Raw genomic sequence first — 16,762 nt, 5'->3', positions numbered from 1 at the left:
CGGCATCTACAGGGGGCACTGCTGTGGCGGCATCTACACAGGGCACTGCTGTGGCAGCATCTACACAGGGCACTTCTGTGGCAGCTACACAGGGCACTGCTGTGGCAACATCTACACAGGGCTCTGCGGCAGCATCCACTGAGGGCACTATCTAAAAAGGGGCTGCCCAATCTTGACATGGGTGCTAACTGAGCCGCCGGACTGCATTTAGCGACACTTAAACTGGAAAGCTGCATTGTTGAAATAAGCACGGGGAGCAAATCTCTCAAATTTTAAACCTAGCGGTATTATTATAGTAATGTAGTGTTATAGTAGTTCAAATAACTAATTGATTAACAATAATTTTGTATTGTATCAAATTTGAAAGTAATGCGGCCCGACCACTTCACATTTTTTCTATATGCGGCCCACTTACCCGGCCGAGTTTGAGACCCCTGCCTTAGGGTATGGTATGTTCACACGGAGTGTTCTCAGCCGTTTTTCGGGCCGTCAACGTCCCGAAAAACGTCCGGGAATTTGGAAGCGGAACGCCTCCAAACATCTGCCCATTGATTTCAATGGGAAAAACAGCCTCCCTATTTTCAGCCGTTTTTTGTTTTGTATGTGCATATACCCTTAGACAGGGCAAGATCTAATGCTGTTAAGCAGTGTCTGGTCTACCTCTTGGTGCACGGATAATTGGGATGCTATTCAGAAAGAACAGAGAAATGTACTCACAAGAAAAGTGTTGTGATAAAGGCACCAGGCATTCCCTGAGAATTCATGAAGATATTCTGAACACATGGAGAAAAGTAGCACATTATTTTACATACATAATAGTGTTGATTTCATTGCGGTCAGTATATGCTTCCAGGGAAAATGAATTTGTCAGACGTGCTAAAATAAATTGCAGTAGGCTCGAAAGTCACCGAACCATAATTATCTGTTTCTGTTCTGTATATTTAAGACCCATATGTCAGCCCTCGTCTGTGTTTTTATTGCATCACAAATTACAATTCTGTTGGCTGTAAAATGTTTTTACTTTTACGTTATCAATTTGGTTATTCAATATTTTAGTTTTGTCCTCTATGAAATAAACCTCATGCAATTGGCAAGACCCCACTGTATGTTGAACTCCTGCTAGTCTTGTGCAGTCAGAAAGTTTTTGTGGGCTCGAAAATATTTGTACAAAATAAACCGGGAGCAATTGGTATTGTTTAGGATCTGTTCGCATCGCCTTTTTGGATTACATTTAGTGTTTACGTTGTGAGAACTCCTGACGTACGCGCTAAATGTGTACGTAGGGCTCCATTAGCCTGACAGAAGCTGAAAGTGTGTCCCTTTTTTTTTATGGAGGATGGAAAAGCATAGTAACTACGCTTCTCCAACCCGACGGGTCCTGCAAAGAAAGTATACCACACGGTATCAATTTTTTAACATGGAAGCCTTTGGATGATGTATGGCATATATACGTCACCGGTATACGTTTAACGTATACGTCATAGTTTTTTTAAAAAGCCTTTCATGACGCATACAGCATACCAATATAGCTTATGGGCAACGTATGCGTTAAACAGATGCCTAATAGCGGAGTACATTGCCCATAGACTATATACCCTTTTAACGTATAGGCCATGAACAGGGTCATGAGAGTTCATGACGTATACGTTTAACGTACACCATTAAACTCTTTGGTAATGAATACCCCTGTTACGTTTTTTTATGAAGTTATTGTAGCAGTCTTACCGAAGCCTGACAGGAAAAAACACAAATCTCCTGGACTCCTATCAGATGATCTCTCTCATCCTCTCTATGCAAATACTAGTACAGGTGTGCAGGGTCTTATGACATTTACGATAATTAAATACCTTGGGCTTTGGGTCTCTACAACAGATTCTGTTACCCTTAATGTACTGTCCCTACTGGGGGGAAAAGCAGAAGGTGAACACTTAAATTATCATTATTATTATTGTCGATGGTAACTTGCTTAAAATTACCTTTATCCCACATTTATTGTATGTTTTGCATAATACACCAATGCCGTTACTATATCGTTTCTTTAGAAAAATCAAACAGCCATAGCCCATCTTTGGACGAAAATAGTCCCGTGTATTAAATTAGAAAATATGAAAAATTGCATGTCTCAAGAAGAGAAGGACGGGTGGCTTTGCCCAATGGGTGTATGCTTTTTCCTTGCATCTCAGTAAAAACATTTTCAGGGGTGAGGGATTCCTGAGTTGGAAGATTCTAGGGTAACATATCCCACATCTTAGGGCAAGGTCGCTCCTTTTATGCCTTGTAAATTCAAAACAATTTTCCCTGCAACGCCCACCGCTTCCCTGATGTGCAAGCTGTGATGAAAATGTAAAGACCTCCTTGGTTTATCAGCCTGCACTAAAAATATATTTGGAGGAATACATATTTATGGGAATTTTATAGTTTCTGGGGCTTTGATACAGAACACTAGATGGCCAAAAATATGTTGACACCTAATGATCACACCTATATGATTAATATGGAAATGGAGCGGTTCTGCAAGTCAATGCGCAGAAAAAAAGCAGTTTGCTGAGGATTGCTGTGACTGATTTAGGCCTCATGCACACGACCGTAAAAACACCCGTTATTACGGGTCGTAGACTTCTATTGGCCACGGGTACCTTCCCGTTTTCTTATGGGAAGGTGCCCGTGCAGTTGAAAAAGATACCTATTTCAGGCCGTAATAACGGCACGGGCAGCCCATAGAAGTCTATGGAGCTCCCGTAATGACGGGTGGCTACATGTGTGCACCCGTCATTACGGCAGCGCTGCTAGGCGACGTCAGTAAATAGTCACTGTCCAGGGTGCTGAAAGAGTTAACTGATCGGCAATAACTCTTTCAGCACCCTGGACAGTGAATTCCGATCAGAATATAGAGCAACCTGTAAAAAAAAAAAAAAAAAAAAAAGCCGTTCATACTTACCGAGAACTTCCTTCTTCTTCCTCCAGTCCGGTCTCCCGGCCGTTGCCTTGGTGACGCGTCCCTCTCGACATCCGGCCCGACATCCCTGGATGATGTTTCAGCCCATGTGACCACTGCAGCCAATCACAGGCTGCAGCGGTCACATGGACTGCCGCGTCATCCAGGGATGTCAGGCTGGATGTCAAGAGAGGGACGCGTCACCAAGGCAACGGCCGGGTAAGTATGAATTTCTTTTACTTTTACCTCGGAAAGGGCTGCCCCTTCTCTCTATCCTGCACTGATAGAGAGAAGGGGCTGCCGATTAGTGCAGTGCAATTTTGCATCGAAAACTTGCCCGTAAATACGGGTGGAATACTGGTGCAAAACGGGTCGAATACATGTGACACCGGACCCGTATTTACGGGAGGGAAAAAATAAGTTTGTGTGCATGAGGCCTAACCTGCGGTTTTTGATATTCTGATGCCAATTTTCAATTGCAGAAAATCTGTAGTGTATTCTGCGTGTGGGAACTTACTCATAGATGTAGAATTATTCAGTACGTGATACAGACCATACACCTGTTGTCGGCCTTAAAGGTGGGGTCTTTTGGTCAGATACCCCAAAATTATCCAACTTTATCCGCCATTCATAAATTGTGGTGGTAATCCTTACTAACTGGTATACGGTGTACACTCTTTTTGCACCACAAATTAAATAAATTTGCTAGGTTTGAGGCCTGGAAGAATAGGGATGTCACCCGCATGTCTCAACTTTTTCTAAGACCAGGATCGCACACACAGTTTTGATGCAGTTTTTTTGCTTCATTTTTTTGTGCCAAAACACAGAAGTGCAAAAAAAAAAAGGAGTTGTATCCGTCTTTTCTTTATACCTTATTTTCCATTTGGATCCAGTACTGGCTCTGGCTCTGGCTCGAAAAACAACCAAAAACGTTGTGTGTGATCCTAGACTATATGGGACTTTCAAATCCTATCCACCACTCCAAGACTAAGATTTGCCTCAGAATAACTTCTATCAGCACAGATGTGTCCACTTTCACTTTTTTCTTGATTTGCGTTAAGTTATACAATTTGTCATGATACCATAAATACATTGCCACTCGCCCAGATCTGGCCTAATTCATTTTTAAGATATGTTTTGAAATACGCCTTGAAAAACGCTACTAAAACCCAGACAAACACCTTCCCATTGTAATTAATTGTACAAAACGGCCTTTAGTTCAGATGGGCATGTTCCTTCTTCAGCCGTTTTTTGGAGCTGGTTTTCATAAGGTCAATTGAACAACGGCTCCAAAAAAAAAAACCTTGAAAATCAGAGACTGTTTTACCTTGAAAACAGCTCTGTAATTTTCTGGCGTTTTTGACTGTGAGTGTGACCATACATAGTTATAAATACATACATTATAGTTACATAGCTAGTGTGATTGAAAAAGGACATCATGAAAAGGTTCATCATGTTCAACCAAGGGATAGGAGAAGAGGAAAGAATATGGATTAACTATAGAACTTTGTTTTACCCCTATTGATCCAGAGGAAGGTTAAATAAAAAAAATACCCATAAGGCATTAATACCCATAAGGCCAATCTGCCCTAAAAAGAAAAAATCCCAAAGTGGCGATTAGACTGGATCAACATTCAAACAAGAATTCTATACATTGACATAGGCGCTTATATTTTTTCGTTTTAGGAAATTAAGGTCTCACACAACCGCATCCGTCTGCACGGTCCGTGATTACGACTCGACAGCCCGAGGAGTGTCATGCGTGGGCCGTCCGCAATCACGGACTGTGAGCACACAAGATTTGCGTTGACTTTAAAGAGCTCGGACTGCAAATAACTTGTCCTATTTTTTTTGCGGTAAGGTCTCCCGGACATTGCACAGACCGTTGAAACCACGGTCATGTGCATTGGCTCATAGGATAGAATGTGTCCTATACTATGTGCAATTTCAGATTGAACGCAGATTGTCAAGAAGGGTCTGTGGACCCACTGGGCCGTACCGCCTTGGCGGTAAGGCAGCTGCCCAACAGGGCACAGGTCTGAGTCTATGGTATATAGGATACCTGTGGCAGCACGGACAGTAGCTTGGCAGGAACTAGGCAGCAGGTGGACAACAGCCGTGGGTAGGCAGTCAAGTGTGGTATCCAGTACGGCACTAGATCGGGATGCAGGAACGGGAAACACAGGGAGCAGGAAATACTAGGGGACCAATTTGCATAGACAGACTAAGGAAACACAACAACGCTCAGGCATAGAACTAGGGGGCTGAACCCCTCTTATAGTCCAGGGTACCCACGGGTCAAAGGTCGTCCATGAGGTCCGCTGCCCCATTTAAGAGTGGGGACAAGCGTGCGCGCGCGCACCCTACGGGAGACGGCAGGGGTGAGTGGATGCGAGCACAGGCGTCTCCTGAGGAGGAGGCGGCTGGGGCCAGCGCTTGCCGACTCGTGGCTGCGGCTGTCAGCGGGAGGTTGGATCTGACAGCCCGCAGCCACGGACATTACAGTCATGTGCATGAGGCCTAAGCCTTTTTTAAAGCCATCTACTGTTCTTCCTGTGGCCAGCTCCTGCGGTAGGCTATTTCACCGTTCTCACAGTAAAGAAGACTTGTCGCCTCTGCAGATTGAACCTTTTTTTCTCCAGACGGAGGGAGTACCCCCTTGACTTTTAAGGGGATTTTACATGGCACAGGTTTTCACCATATTTTTTTCTATGGCCCATTTATATACTTAAGCAAGTTAATCGTGACCCCGCTTAGTCGAAAAAATATGGTGAAATCCTGTACCATGTAAAAACCCCCTCAAAAAACAAGGGGGCACTCCCTCCGTCTGGAAAAAGAAAGGTTCAACCTGCAGAGGCGACAAGCCTTCTTTACTGTGAGAACAGTGAATTTATGGAATAGTCTACCGCAGGAGCTTGTCACAGCAGGGACTGTAGATGGCTTTAAAAAGGCTTAGATAATTTCCTAGAACAAAAAAAATATTAGCTCCTATGTGTAAAAAAAACATTTTTCCCCCCTTTCCTATCCCTTGGTTGAACTTGATGGACATGTGTCTTTTTTCAACCGTACAAACTATGTAATATGTAACTATATCCACAGCATCCCCTCTGTCTAGGCTTCTACTCACCTGTTCAAAAAAGCAAATCAGGTTGGTTTGACAACTTCCGTCTTTAGTAAAACGGTGCTGGCTATCGCTTATAATTCTATTTTCTGTCGCATACCCCTATGTATAATCCTCTAACCCCTTCGCGCACCCAGACGTGCTATCACGTCCGGGTGGTGATGTTTGGAGCTCTGAGCGTGCTCCATATGCTGCGGGTGTTGGCTGTATTTGACAGCGGACACCCGGGACTAACAGCCAGGAGCAGCGATCGCGCTGTTCCTGGCTGTTTGACCCCTCAAATGCTGCTGTCAATCGCGACCGCAGCATCTGAGGCATTGAAAAGATGGGGGTGGCCCCCTCCGACAGCTCATCGCCCCCCCGCCCCGCAACGAGATCGGAGGGTAACTACGGTTGTCATGGCAGCCCAGGAGCCTAATGATATTCCCCAGTACTGCCTTCACTCTGCCTCTGCTAAGTCCTGCCTGTGGCAGGGCTTAACAGATGCCTGTAAAAAGGACGATATACAGCAATACATTAGTATTGCAGTGTTATTGTACCAGCGATCTAACAATCGCTGGTTCAAGTCCCCTGGGGGGGGGGGGGGGGCTAATAAAGTGTGTGGGAAAAAAAGTGGAAAAAAGATTTAGTAGTGAAAAAAAAAAATATTCAAAAAATCCCATTTTTCCCCTAAATAATGTAAAAATTAAAAAAGTTAACAAAATTGGTATCGCTGCATCTGTAAAAGTCTGAGCTATTACAATATAGTGTTATTTAACATGCACGGTGGACGCTGTAAAAAATTGCAAAATAGCTGTTTTTTGGTCAACTTAGCTCTCAAAAAAATGTAATAAAAAGTGATCAAAAAGTTCTATGTACCAAAAATGGTACAGATAAAAACTACAGCTTGTATGGAAAAAAAATAAGCCCTCACACCGCACAATCGGTAAAAAAATAAAAAAGTTATGGCTCTCAGAATGTGGCGACACAAAACCTTTTTTTTTAACAAAGTTTTTTTTATCCATAAAAGTGGTAAAATATAAAAAAACAATATAAATTTGGTATTACCGTAATCGTATTGACATTGTTTCTGCAAATTTTTATTTTTAATCAAATTATCAGTGTGATTGGTGCAACTTTCTAAATACATTTTATTATACATGTATATTGTTTTAACTTTTTGAGATACAGCTGCTTTGTATTTTGTATATAGAGCAGCTGTGTCGTTCGGTAAGACCTGAATCCATCAGGTCCGAGAGACTGATGGGTTCAGCGACAGCGGGGAGACACGCAGGATCCACATGTAATCAATCACATCTTAGGCCTCGTGCATACGGCCGTGCCCGTAATCACGGGCCCACGATTGTGGGCACGCCCGGCCGCCGACGCCTGCAAGCTGCATTTTCGTGCCGTGCTGCCATACAAAGTATGGGAGTATGCCCCGTAAGAAACTAAAAGTAGGAGATGCTCTATAATTCCCGGCACGGACACCCTTCCGTAGCGATACGGAAAGGTGTTCGCGGTCAATAGAACCGGACGGGCCCTTAATTGCAGACCATATTGCGGTCCGTACTTACGGAGATTTTCCATGGTCGTGTGCATGGGGCCTTAGTTATGAACTTAGATGTGATCAGCAACAGCTCAATACTACGAGGCAGAGACACGCAGGACCCGCTGACACTGAACCCACGGACCTGACGGATACAGGATTCAGCACAGGATATAGCTGCTTGGTATACAGAACACAAAGCAGCTGTATCTCAAAAAGTAAAAAAAATAAATTTGAATAAAATGTATTTAGGATGTACATTTTGCAGTATAAGTACCCAAAGTAAGCACTCCCATTTGTACCATTATTTGACATTAGTTTTTCCCAGTCTATGTTCTGAAGTGCAGCCCTCAACTCTAACGATTGCATGGTAAAGTCCCCTATGGGGACTAAAAAAAATAAAAATGTAAAAATGTTTCATAACATTTTTAAAAATGCTAAATATATTGAGATAACTAAAAGTAAAAAAAAATCTTTCCCCATTTATCATAAAAACAATATGTAAGCAATAAAAAAAAAGTTAACATAATTGGTAAAAGTCTGAACTAATAAAATATCACATTATTTAAGCATTGCTGTTTTTTCGTCACTTCGCTTTCCAAAAGAAGGATCAAAAAGTCATGTACCCTAAAATAGTATCAATAAAATCTACATCTCGCCCCGCAAAAATTAAGCTCTTACACTGCCCCATCGACAGAAAAATTTAATAGTAGTACATCATGGAAAAACTGTATAAACGTATTATCGCTGTAATCGTGTTGGCTCACAGAATAAAATGTAACATGTTTTTTATTGCATGGTGAATGCCATACAAACAAAACGAAGAGAACAATGGAGAAATCACAGGTTTTTTTCCTATTCCACCCCACAAATAATTGTTTTTCAGTTTTTCCAGTACATTATATGGTACATTAAATGGTACCATTAAAAATTAAAATTTGTTCTGCAATAAACAAGCCCTCATACGGCTTTGTCGACAGAAAATTAAAAAAGATATGGCTCCTGAAATGTGACGATGGAAAAAATAAAATGAAAAAACATCGGCTGTGTCTTAAGGCTATGTTCACACGGAGTTTTATGCAGGCGGAAATTCTGCCTCAAAGTTATGTTTGGAAGTTTGAGGCAGATTTTCCTCTGCCTGCACGCCGATTTTCGCAGCGTTCTTCGCTGCGTATTTCACCCGCGACCATTGAGCGCCGCGGGCATAAAACGCTGCGAAATTAATGTCAATGGGAAGTCAGAAGCGTAAACGCCCGAAGATGGGGCATGTCCCTTCTTTCTCCTGTGAGGCGGTTTTACCGCCCGCGGGAAAAAGACGCCTCCGCCTCTCATTGAAATCAATGGGAGGCAATTTTGGGCCGTTTTTGACGAGTTTTGCGGTGCAGTTTCTGCGTAAAAAAACTCTTCAAAAAAACTCTGTGTGAACATAGCCTAAAGGGGTTAATTGAATATTAGTGTTGCAATGACATGTATTTCAATGTTTGTACAATGTCTCTTGGAAATTTTTTAAATGCTATCGTACTGCTATCCGACAGATACTTTCACTATATGGGGAAGGAAGGGGAGGGTTTTCAGGTTTTCCTTTTTTGTCTTAATTGACTTAATGAAAATAAATAAAAATTATTTAATTTAAAAAAAAAATAGCATATGTGAGCTCAGGCACTGATGTGGGACAGGAAAGTCTGGCTTGTGATTAGCATTGCCATCCATCCCAAAGGTGTACGATCGGATTGAGGTCAGGGCTCTATGAAGGGCATTCAAGTTCCTCATAACCAAGCTCTGCAAACCATATCTTTATGGACCTTGCTTTGTGCACTGGGGCACAGCAATGCTGGAACAGTTTAGGGCCTTCTTTAAACTGTTGGCACAAAGTTAGAAGCATACAATTATTCTAAAATGTCTTTGTATGCTGTAGCATTAACATTACCCTATACTTGGAATAAGGGGCCTAGCCCATATCCTGAAAGCTAGTCCCAGGCTATTATCTCTCCTCCACCAAATTCCACAGTAGGCGCTATGTATTCCGTAAGCTAGCAGAGCATTATCTCTATTTTTACATGCAGTTTTCCAGGCTTGTGTTTTTCCCATTGAAGTTAAAAAACAAAAGAAAACACAAAATCCAAAGCATACACTTAGGCCTTATTCACACGAGCGTATTTTACGTCCGTGTTACACGCGTTAAAACAACGGATGTCACATAACCTATGCAATTCAATGGGATCATTCAGACGTTCAGTGTTTTTCACGCAGCGTGTATCCGCCTCGTGAAACTCACTGCATGTTCTATACTTGTGCATTTTTTGGGCATCACGCAATCAATGGGTGCGTGAAAATCACGAACAGCACACAGACGTCATCCGTGTGCTGTCCGTGATTCACGCAACAGTTGCTTAAGAAATGATGAGAAAAAGAAAAACGGCTAATTCAGTTTTTTTACGGACGTAAACAACGTGATAACATACAAGTGTAAAAAACACAGATGCACGCAAAACTGACACGTTCGTGTGAATAGGGCCTTTAAGAGGCTCTGTCACCACATTATAAGTGGCCTATCTTGTACATAATGTGACCGGCGCTGTAATGTAGATTACAGCAGTGTTTTTATTTCGAAAAACTATCATTTTTGACAGAGTTATGACCTATTTTAGCTTTATGCTAATGACTTTCTTAATGGACAACCGGGCGTCTTTTACTTTTTGACCAAGTGGGCATTGTGGAGAGAAGTGTATGACACTGATTGCAAGGCAAGCGTAATCTCTTTTTAAATGACAGTTTACAGCGTAATCTCGCGCGATTACGTTTGCCTTTCTGTAAATCTCACACAAGCGTTACCGAAATGTCAGGATTCTGAATAGACATCACGTCCTGGTTGGAAGTGATGTCTATTCACTGTCGGGACACTTGAGTAACGTTAATATGTGAGTATGTGGCTGCACATAGTGATCTAGTAAGATCACTATGTGCTGTGTAATTGAATGGGGAGAAGTGCATGACGCTGATTGGTCAGCGTCATACACTCCTCTCCACAACGCCCACTTGGTCAAAAAGTAAAACACGCCCAGTTGTCCATTGAGAAAGTCATTAGCATAAAGAGCCTCTTTAAACTGTGCTGCTCAATTTGATAAAATTCTGTGAAAACCCATGTAACTTCTAGTTAATAAATGTTTTTGTTATATCTATAGTCAGACATAATTTTGCATAAAATTTTATCTTCTATTGTAATGTATGAATTTTCTCAATATCTATTTCTTAGTCTTATTTATTTTTTTCGAAACTGACAATCATATTCTTGCATAAAATAGCCTAATCTTGCAATGGCAAAATGCATTGTTCAGGTGAAATATACTGTTGAACCTTTAACTTTCCTGTTTTTTTTTTTACTATAGTATGGGAATTTTTGTAGTGGCAGAAGAAATATATCGGAGTAGAACTGGATTGTTAGAGAACTTTATTTGTGGTGCCCATGAGGTCCAGACTGAAGACTGACCTTTCCGGCCTTCTGCCTGTAATCTTCTAGTGATAATGGTTTATACTGCAAAGTAATAGCTGTTCCTTCAAAGCATATCAAGTTCACGTCAATGGGGAATAACAAAAGATGTTGAAATGTCATCTCATTTCTTTTATGCCATGGTTGATCAGATGTTGCATTTCACTTGGAGGTGTAGATAAATAAGTTTTGGGTTTTTTTGTTTTCTTTTTTTATATATAAATGTAATGTAGGGATGGGCACAATATTAAAGAGTTTAGGAGCTAGTTAGTCTAATCCAGGAACCACTTTGACTTTTTGTTAACTGACATTAATTGAAGCCAACCTACATTGATGTTCCCATATACACACACTGTCCCTTTTTAAGCTAGGTAAGATGACCGGAATCTGAAGGCGGGCATGTTGTCATCAGATTTTCTGTACAGGTTTGGACATGTAACTTCAAACAGTACTATTTTGGCATAGAAGTAAAGTGTTAAAATAAGGTTTTTACATTTACAAACATTAAAAAGTACATTAAGGGTCCTTTTTTTTACACTTTATTGGCTGTAAAAACTAGCGCCGATCAATGAGACAGCTTGGTGCTTGTTTACTCATTTCACAAGGAGCTATGTATGTGGACGAGCGCTCGTTACTCTGATTGCTCACCCCTATGCATTTCCATCATGTCGGCATCACGTCTCCCTGTTGTCTCCATTCACTAGGTTTCCGTTTTTTTTTTCACAGAAACAAAAGTTCTTCAGACTGCACTTTTGCTTCTGTCAATAAAAACCGGAAACCTAGCGAACGGAGACAAACGGAAAGCAACTGAAACAAAAAAATTACCATTGAAGTCAATGGTAATCGCAACGGAATCGTTGCTTTCCGTTTAATCTTTCGATCCTCTCTTCCTCTGACGGAAGAGCGGTAAACGTATACGAACGCTAGTGTGAACTTAGGCTCATGGCACACGGACATAAAAAGCAGGAATTACACTCTGTTTTTTGTGCACACAAATCCGATATGCTCGTGCGAATGTAGCCTAAGGATGAGTATAGTTTAAGTTCTTTTAGGGTTCTTTATTCACCTAGGTTCCTCTTTAGGTTTTTTTTTGGTTTAAAAAGGTCTCTCAAAGTCTTACATACCTGACGCGGGACAGAAACTGATGAAGGAGGTTCCTTTTTTTTATCTTCCATTTTGCTTTGAAATAGGACCAGATGTCAGATGATGGGGAGACACGAGTGCAAAATCTTAGCCAGGTATAGAAATCTGCTCCAAAGGTTAGAAACCAGAACACACTGTAGGCCCAGGTCCACAAAACTCAGTTGAGGCGCAATTGCTAACATAAAACCGGTTGCAGAACTTTTTTGTCTTCCCTCCCTTCTCTAACCAGTAGTCTAACTTGAACTTTATCCGCCATCCCTCTAGTATTAAAAATTGTCACTCTCTCCTATCCTTCAGGCGCAGGACTTAGCCTCAACTCCTCACTCACATACCACCCATTGCACAGGAGGCAAGAAGCAACTAACAAGCAGGCAATTGTCCCGGCTGTATAGAGCAGACAGCACTCTGTTGCGTACTCGGTCTGTCTCTTCCACAAACCGCTTCTGCCAAACTGAGGTGGATTCTATCAAATCTAGCATCCACCGCCATGCCATTCGGCATCATGTGGAAGCACCTAACCGCTTAATGTTTAAAGTGCAGGGAGCAGTACCTGGTGAAAGTGGCCAATTTTGGCAACCGGGATTTGTCTTGCCCAGCACTAGTGTACAATATCTCTGCTTTACATTGAATGCCAGTCTTGAAGTATTGCATATAACTGGGGGGAAAAAAAGTCCTTAAATTAGTTGTTTGGTTTGTAAAAGTAACTTTCAAATACTCTTCTAAGAAATACTGATCTAATAGCAGGGAGTCCAGCTCAGGACAATCTCTTATATTACCGAGAGTGGCTACAAAGAATGCCTATTGCTCTCTTGAAACTCTTGGTTTTCATTAAAATCCAATGTTTTATGTTAATATTGACCCCTAGTAGATTACTCTTGTTTTCCCTTAATTCTATTAATGAAAATGTTCAGTGAAGTTGAGTTCTTTAGTTCAGATCTGAATCACTTGTAAAAGTGAGGGCAGTTTACTTAATAGAAGAAATGTGTTGTCTTCCCAGAATCCTAAGTGCATCAGATGTTCCTAAATGTTAAACCACTGTAATTATTGGTTTACCTTTTAAAGCTCACACTAAAGATTTCTGAATTTAGTTTTTCATGTCTGACAGCTTCAACTTGAAATAAATTAGAAGTTAATGAATCGTAACAAGGAAAGATGTACTAAGCTCATGCACAGAGTCTTTGGTAGTGTTGATTGATCTTGTTTTTGTTGTTTTTCAGGTGGTGCTAGTGAGATGGAACGAACCTTTCCAAAAGTTGGCCACCTGCGATGCAGATGGAGGAATATTTGTGTGGATCCAGTATGAAGGCAGATGGTCTGTGGAACTGGTCAATGATCGTGGAGCACAGGTGAGTGGAAAACCTGGTGTCTCTTCTACGAATAAATGAGTTTTGGTACATGGAAATTAATTTTCCTTAAGGAGCGTAAACATTTTAGGAAAGACTGCTAATGGTGTGTAGATTTCAATTCAATAGTGTTAACAGGCCAACTGTCGGTTTACCTTTTTAAATTACATTTTTAGATGCAATATAATTAAAATACTATAGCTTCATGGTGAAGATAAACTGCTAATATCCTATAATACAGTGCTCTATGCATTTTGGGAGAAGTTTTATTTTCTGTTAAATGTTGCTCTAAATAAAGATCAACAGTGCATGTTTTGTGCAGACACTGAACCAGCAGATGGGCTTCCTGAATATGTGACATCAGAGCTTAGAAGTTATCAGAATTTGAAATATGACTTCAGATTAAACAAAATTTGAAGAAGATATGTATAGAAAATGCTATAACTCAAGATCAGCACTGTTCTCTAAAATATTAAAGTGGCCCCAGCTTTTCTTTAAATGAGTACTACAAGAAAGCAGACTGGATGTCATGTTAAAGTGTGACTACAATGGTCTTGAGCCTTCATTTAATTTTACTTATGCTACTGGTTTTTTGTTTTTTTTTAAAGTGGTTCTGAACTTTTTACTCATAGGCTTAAAGGGATTGTCCATGCATGGGGCGGTTTTTCATACTGAAGACCTTTCCACAGGATAGCTCATCAGTCTATGATGAGTGGGGGTCCAAAACACGGACCTCGCACCGATGAGCTGTTCCGGTGCCCGGAGGCAGCCGGAAAGTTATTCAGTGTTCGGTGCCGGATGCAGATGGCTCCAGTCACATTATATCTATCGTACTGCATCTTCTCCTATTCAAGTAAATAGGAGCAGAGCTGCAGGACTGCCGCTATATAGTGTACAGAGCCTTCTGCTTCCTGCACTGAACACTGCATAACTTCCGGTGAAGCAGTATGAAATACCGCCCCATTCCAGGAGCGCACTAAGTAAGCTTCTGTTTATGAGCTTGTTGAAAGTGATCCACGTTTTAAAGACAGGCCAATGTTGTGTGAAGTGGGTGTACACAATTACTACTAATCCCAAACATCCATGCGCTTTCCAACACAACATTATAAGGCTAGGTTCATACTTTGTTTGGGCTCTACATTCCAATTACATGTCAATCGTATGCCCCAGACATCTGCTACTGTATGACCAGATTATTGCATACTTCTGCCATTGACATACATTGTAATAAAACAAAAATCCATTATATATTGAAAGCATAGTCAACAACACTTTTCAAAACAATTGAAAAATAAAAAATTTGTTCTGAGGTATTTTGGCCAAATGCTTGCCAAAAGGACTCTATTTCCATGCATCTAGCCAATAGAACGGATAAATACGTCAGGAGCGTTTCCCTACATATATGCCGAAAATGGAGCCCAACTGTAATGTGAGCCTAGCCTAAGTACACTCTTAGTTGAGCCTTATTTGAGTAAATGTATTTGTTAAGAACGCCCTTATACCGCACGTATTATGGGCCTTAAAGGAGTTCTCCCACAATTCACATTTATCAACTATCTACAGGATCGGTAAAAAGTTGTGATCGCTTGGGGCCCCCCACTGGGACCCCCACCGGTCTCTAGTACAGGGGTCCCAACCCCCGTTCCACCTCACTAACTGATCGCAGTGAGGAGGATCCTGAATAGAACGTCTATAAGACCAATGGAAATGATACACTCGTCTGTTTCTGTTGGCCCCATTTACATTAAATGGAGTGGCAGCGGACATGCACGACCGCCATGCATTTCAAAATTCTCCTCACTGCTATAGTGTAGTGAAGAGGAACGTTCTAGAGATAGGTGGAAGTCCTAGTTGTGGGGCCCCCAGCCATTGATCACACTTTTCTCAACTAGCCTGTGGATTAATGGTAAATGTTAATTGTGGGAAAATTACCAGAGGATTTTTAAGGGATTTTCTGTTCACGCTGGTTAAACGGTGTAACTTATTTATTTTTTAGATTTTTAAAATATTATTATTTTTTTTTTTTTCTTGACCGATAGACTTTAATTTTCTTCAGCATTTTTAAGACCTATTTGTTTTCTAAAATTATTGAGTTTTTAGTAACAGAATTTGTATTTGTGTCCGCTATTGTCTATCGTTTATTTTGATCTATAACATGGTTTAATAAGTGGAATTAGGTTGGAGTTTGGGTTTCGGACACTTTGCATGGTGTTTTTGGGTCTTACTATTTAATAAGTTCATTACTAATTTAGGTATTACACAAGTCTTATAAAGCCCCTCAACAGCTGCTGTAAAAGCACGCATGCTTTAAAGAGGATCTGTCACTAGTTTATTAATGCCCTATCTCCTAACTAATCTAATAGGTGCTATGATGCTGATAACTACAGTGTAATTTTTTTAAGAAAACGTTTATTGTTTTCAAAGTTCTGTGCATTTTTCTAAATATCCTAATTTGGCTATACTTGCCAAATGGGAGGTAAATTTCTTTTCACTCTGGGCTGTGTAATGTTTTCTGTATAATTCTGTCCAACAAGCGTCATACAGCTTCCATTATCAACTGGTGAAACCTCCGGTTGTTTCACAGCTAGAACTGCAATCTTAAGATTAAAATCTCATCTTTCATACGCCACCAGAACCACCATTCTAGGTGGTCCACTGCCCCAGATATGGCTATTTGAAGTGATCGCCCTTCCCTCCTTTTTTTTTTTTGTTCTGGTGTAAAACTGAGTAACTGTTGTGGGTGGCCATGTCATATACTGTCATATAATTCAGCATGTCTCTCATGGAAACCGTGCATATTACACGTCTGCTCTTTTATTGTAAATAATGAATATAGGTTGGATGTTTGAGTAATGAGATGTACAATTAGTACATTCATTATTGAGAAGGAAAGCAAACAGACATATATTGGGTGGGTTTATTTGTCATGAAACGATTCATGTTTTTTATTGGGCACCAATACATGCTAATTGCACATCATGTTGGTTGTTTTTCCTCCAATTCGCCTTTTTAGCTTTAACAGATTTAACTGTTGATTACAGAAAGTGATAAGCAATTGATTACATTTTTAATGGTTAAACAGAAAATAAATTATTGTAAGATAAAATGTATTACTTTTTATGGGCAGTATACACAGCTAAAATCTCCAAGAACAACCACCCCCCTTCTTGGGACACCTCCCCTGATCTCTAGGGAAAGACATTCG

The 16,762-nt window shown here is 40.8% G+C and overlaps 1 protein-coding gene across 1 annotated transcript in view; it reads left to right on the top strand.

The window, feature by feature from the left end:
• The window catches only part of TULP4 (TUB like protein 4), a 428,663-nt gene that overhangs the window by 152,440 nt on the left and 259,461 nt on the right, over window positions 1-16,762 (top strand). The window contains exon 3 of the mRNA XM_075862710.1: window positions 13,432-13,560. Coding sequence (XP_075718825.1) covers window positions 13,432-13,560 — 129 coding nt within the window. The remainder of the gene's footprint in view (window positions 1-13,431; window positions 13,561-16,762) is intronic.

This window comes from Rhinoderma darwinii, chromosome 4 (assembly GCF_050947455.1).
Source record: "Rhinoderma darwinii isolate aRhiDar2 chromosome 4, aRhiDar2.hap1, whole genome shotgun sequence".
Classification (NCBI taxonomy): domain Eukaryota; kingdom Metazoa; phylum Chordata; class Amphibia; order Anura; family Rhinodermatidae; genus Rhinoderma; species Rhinoderma darwinii.
This window is presented reverse-complemented; position numbering and strand designations above follow the sequence as displayed.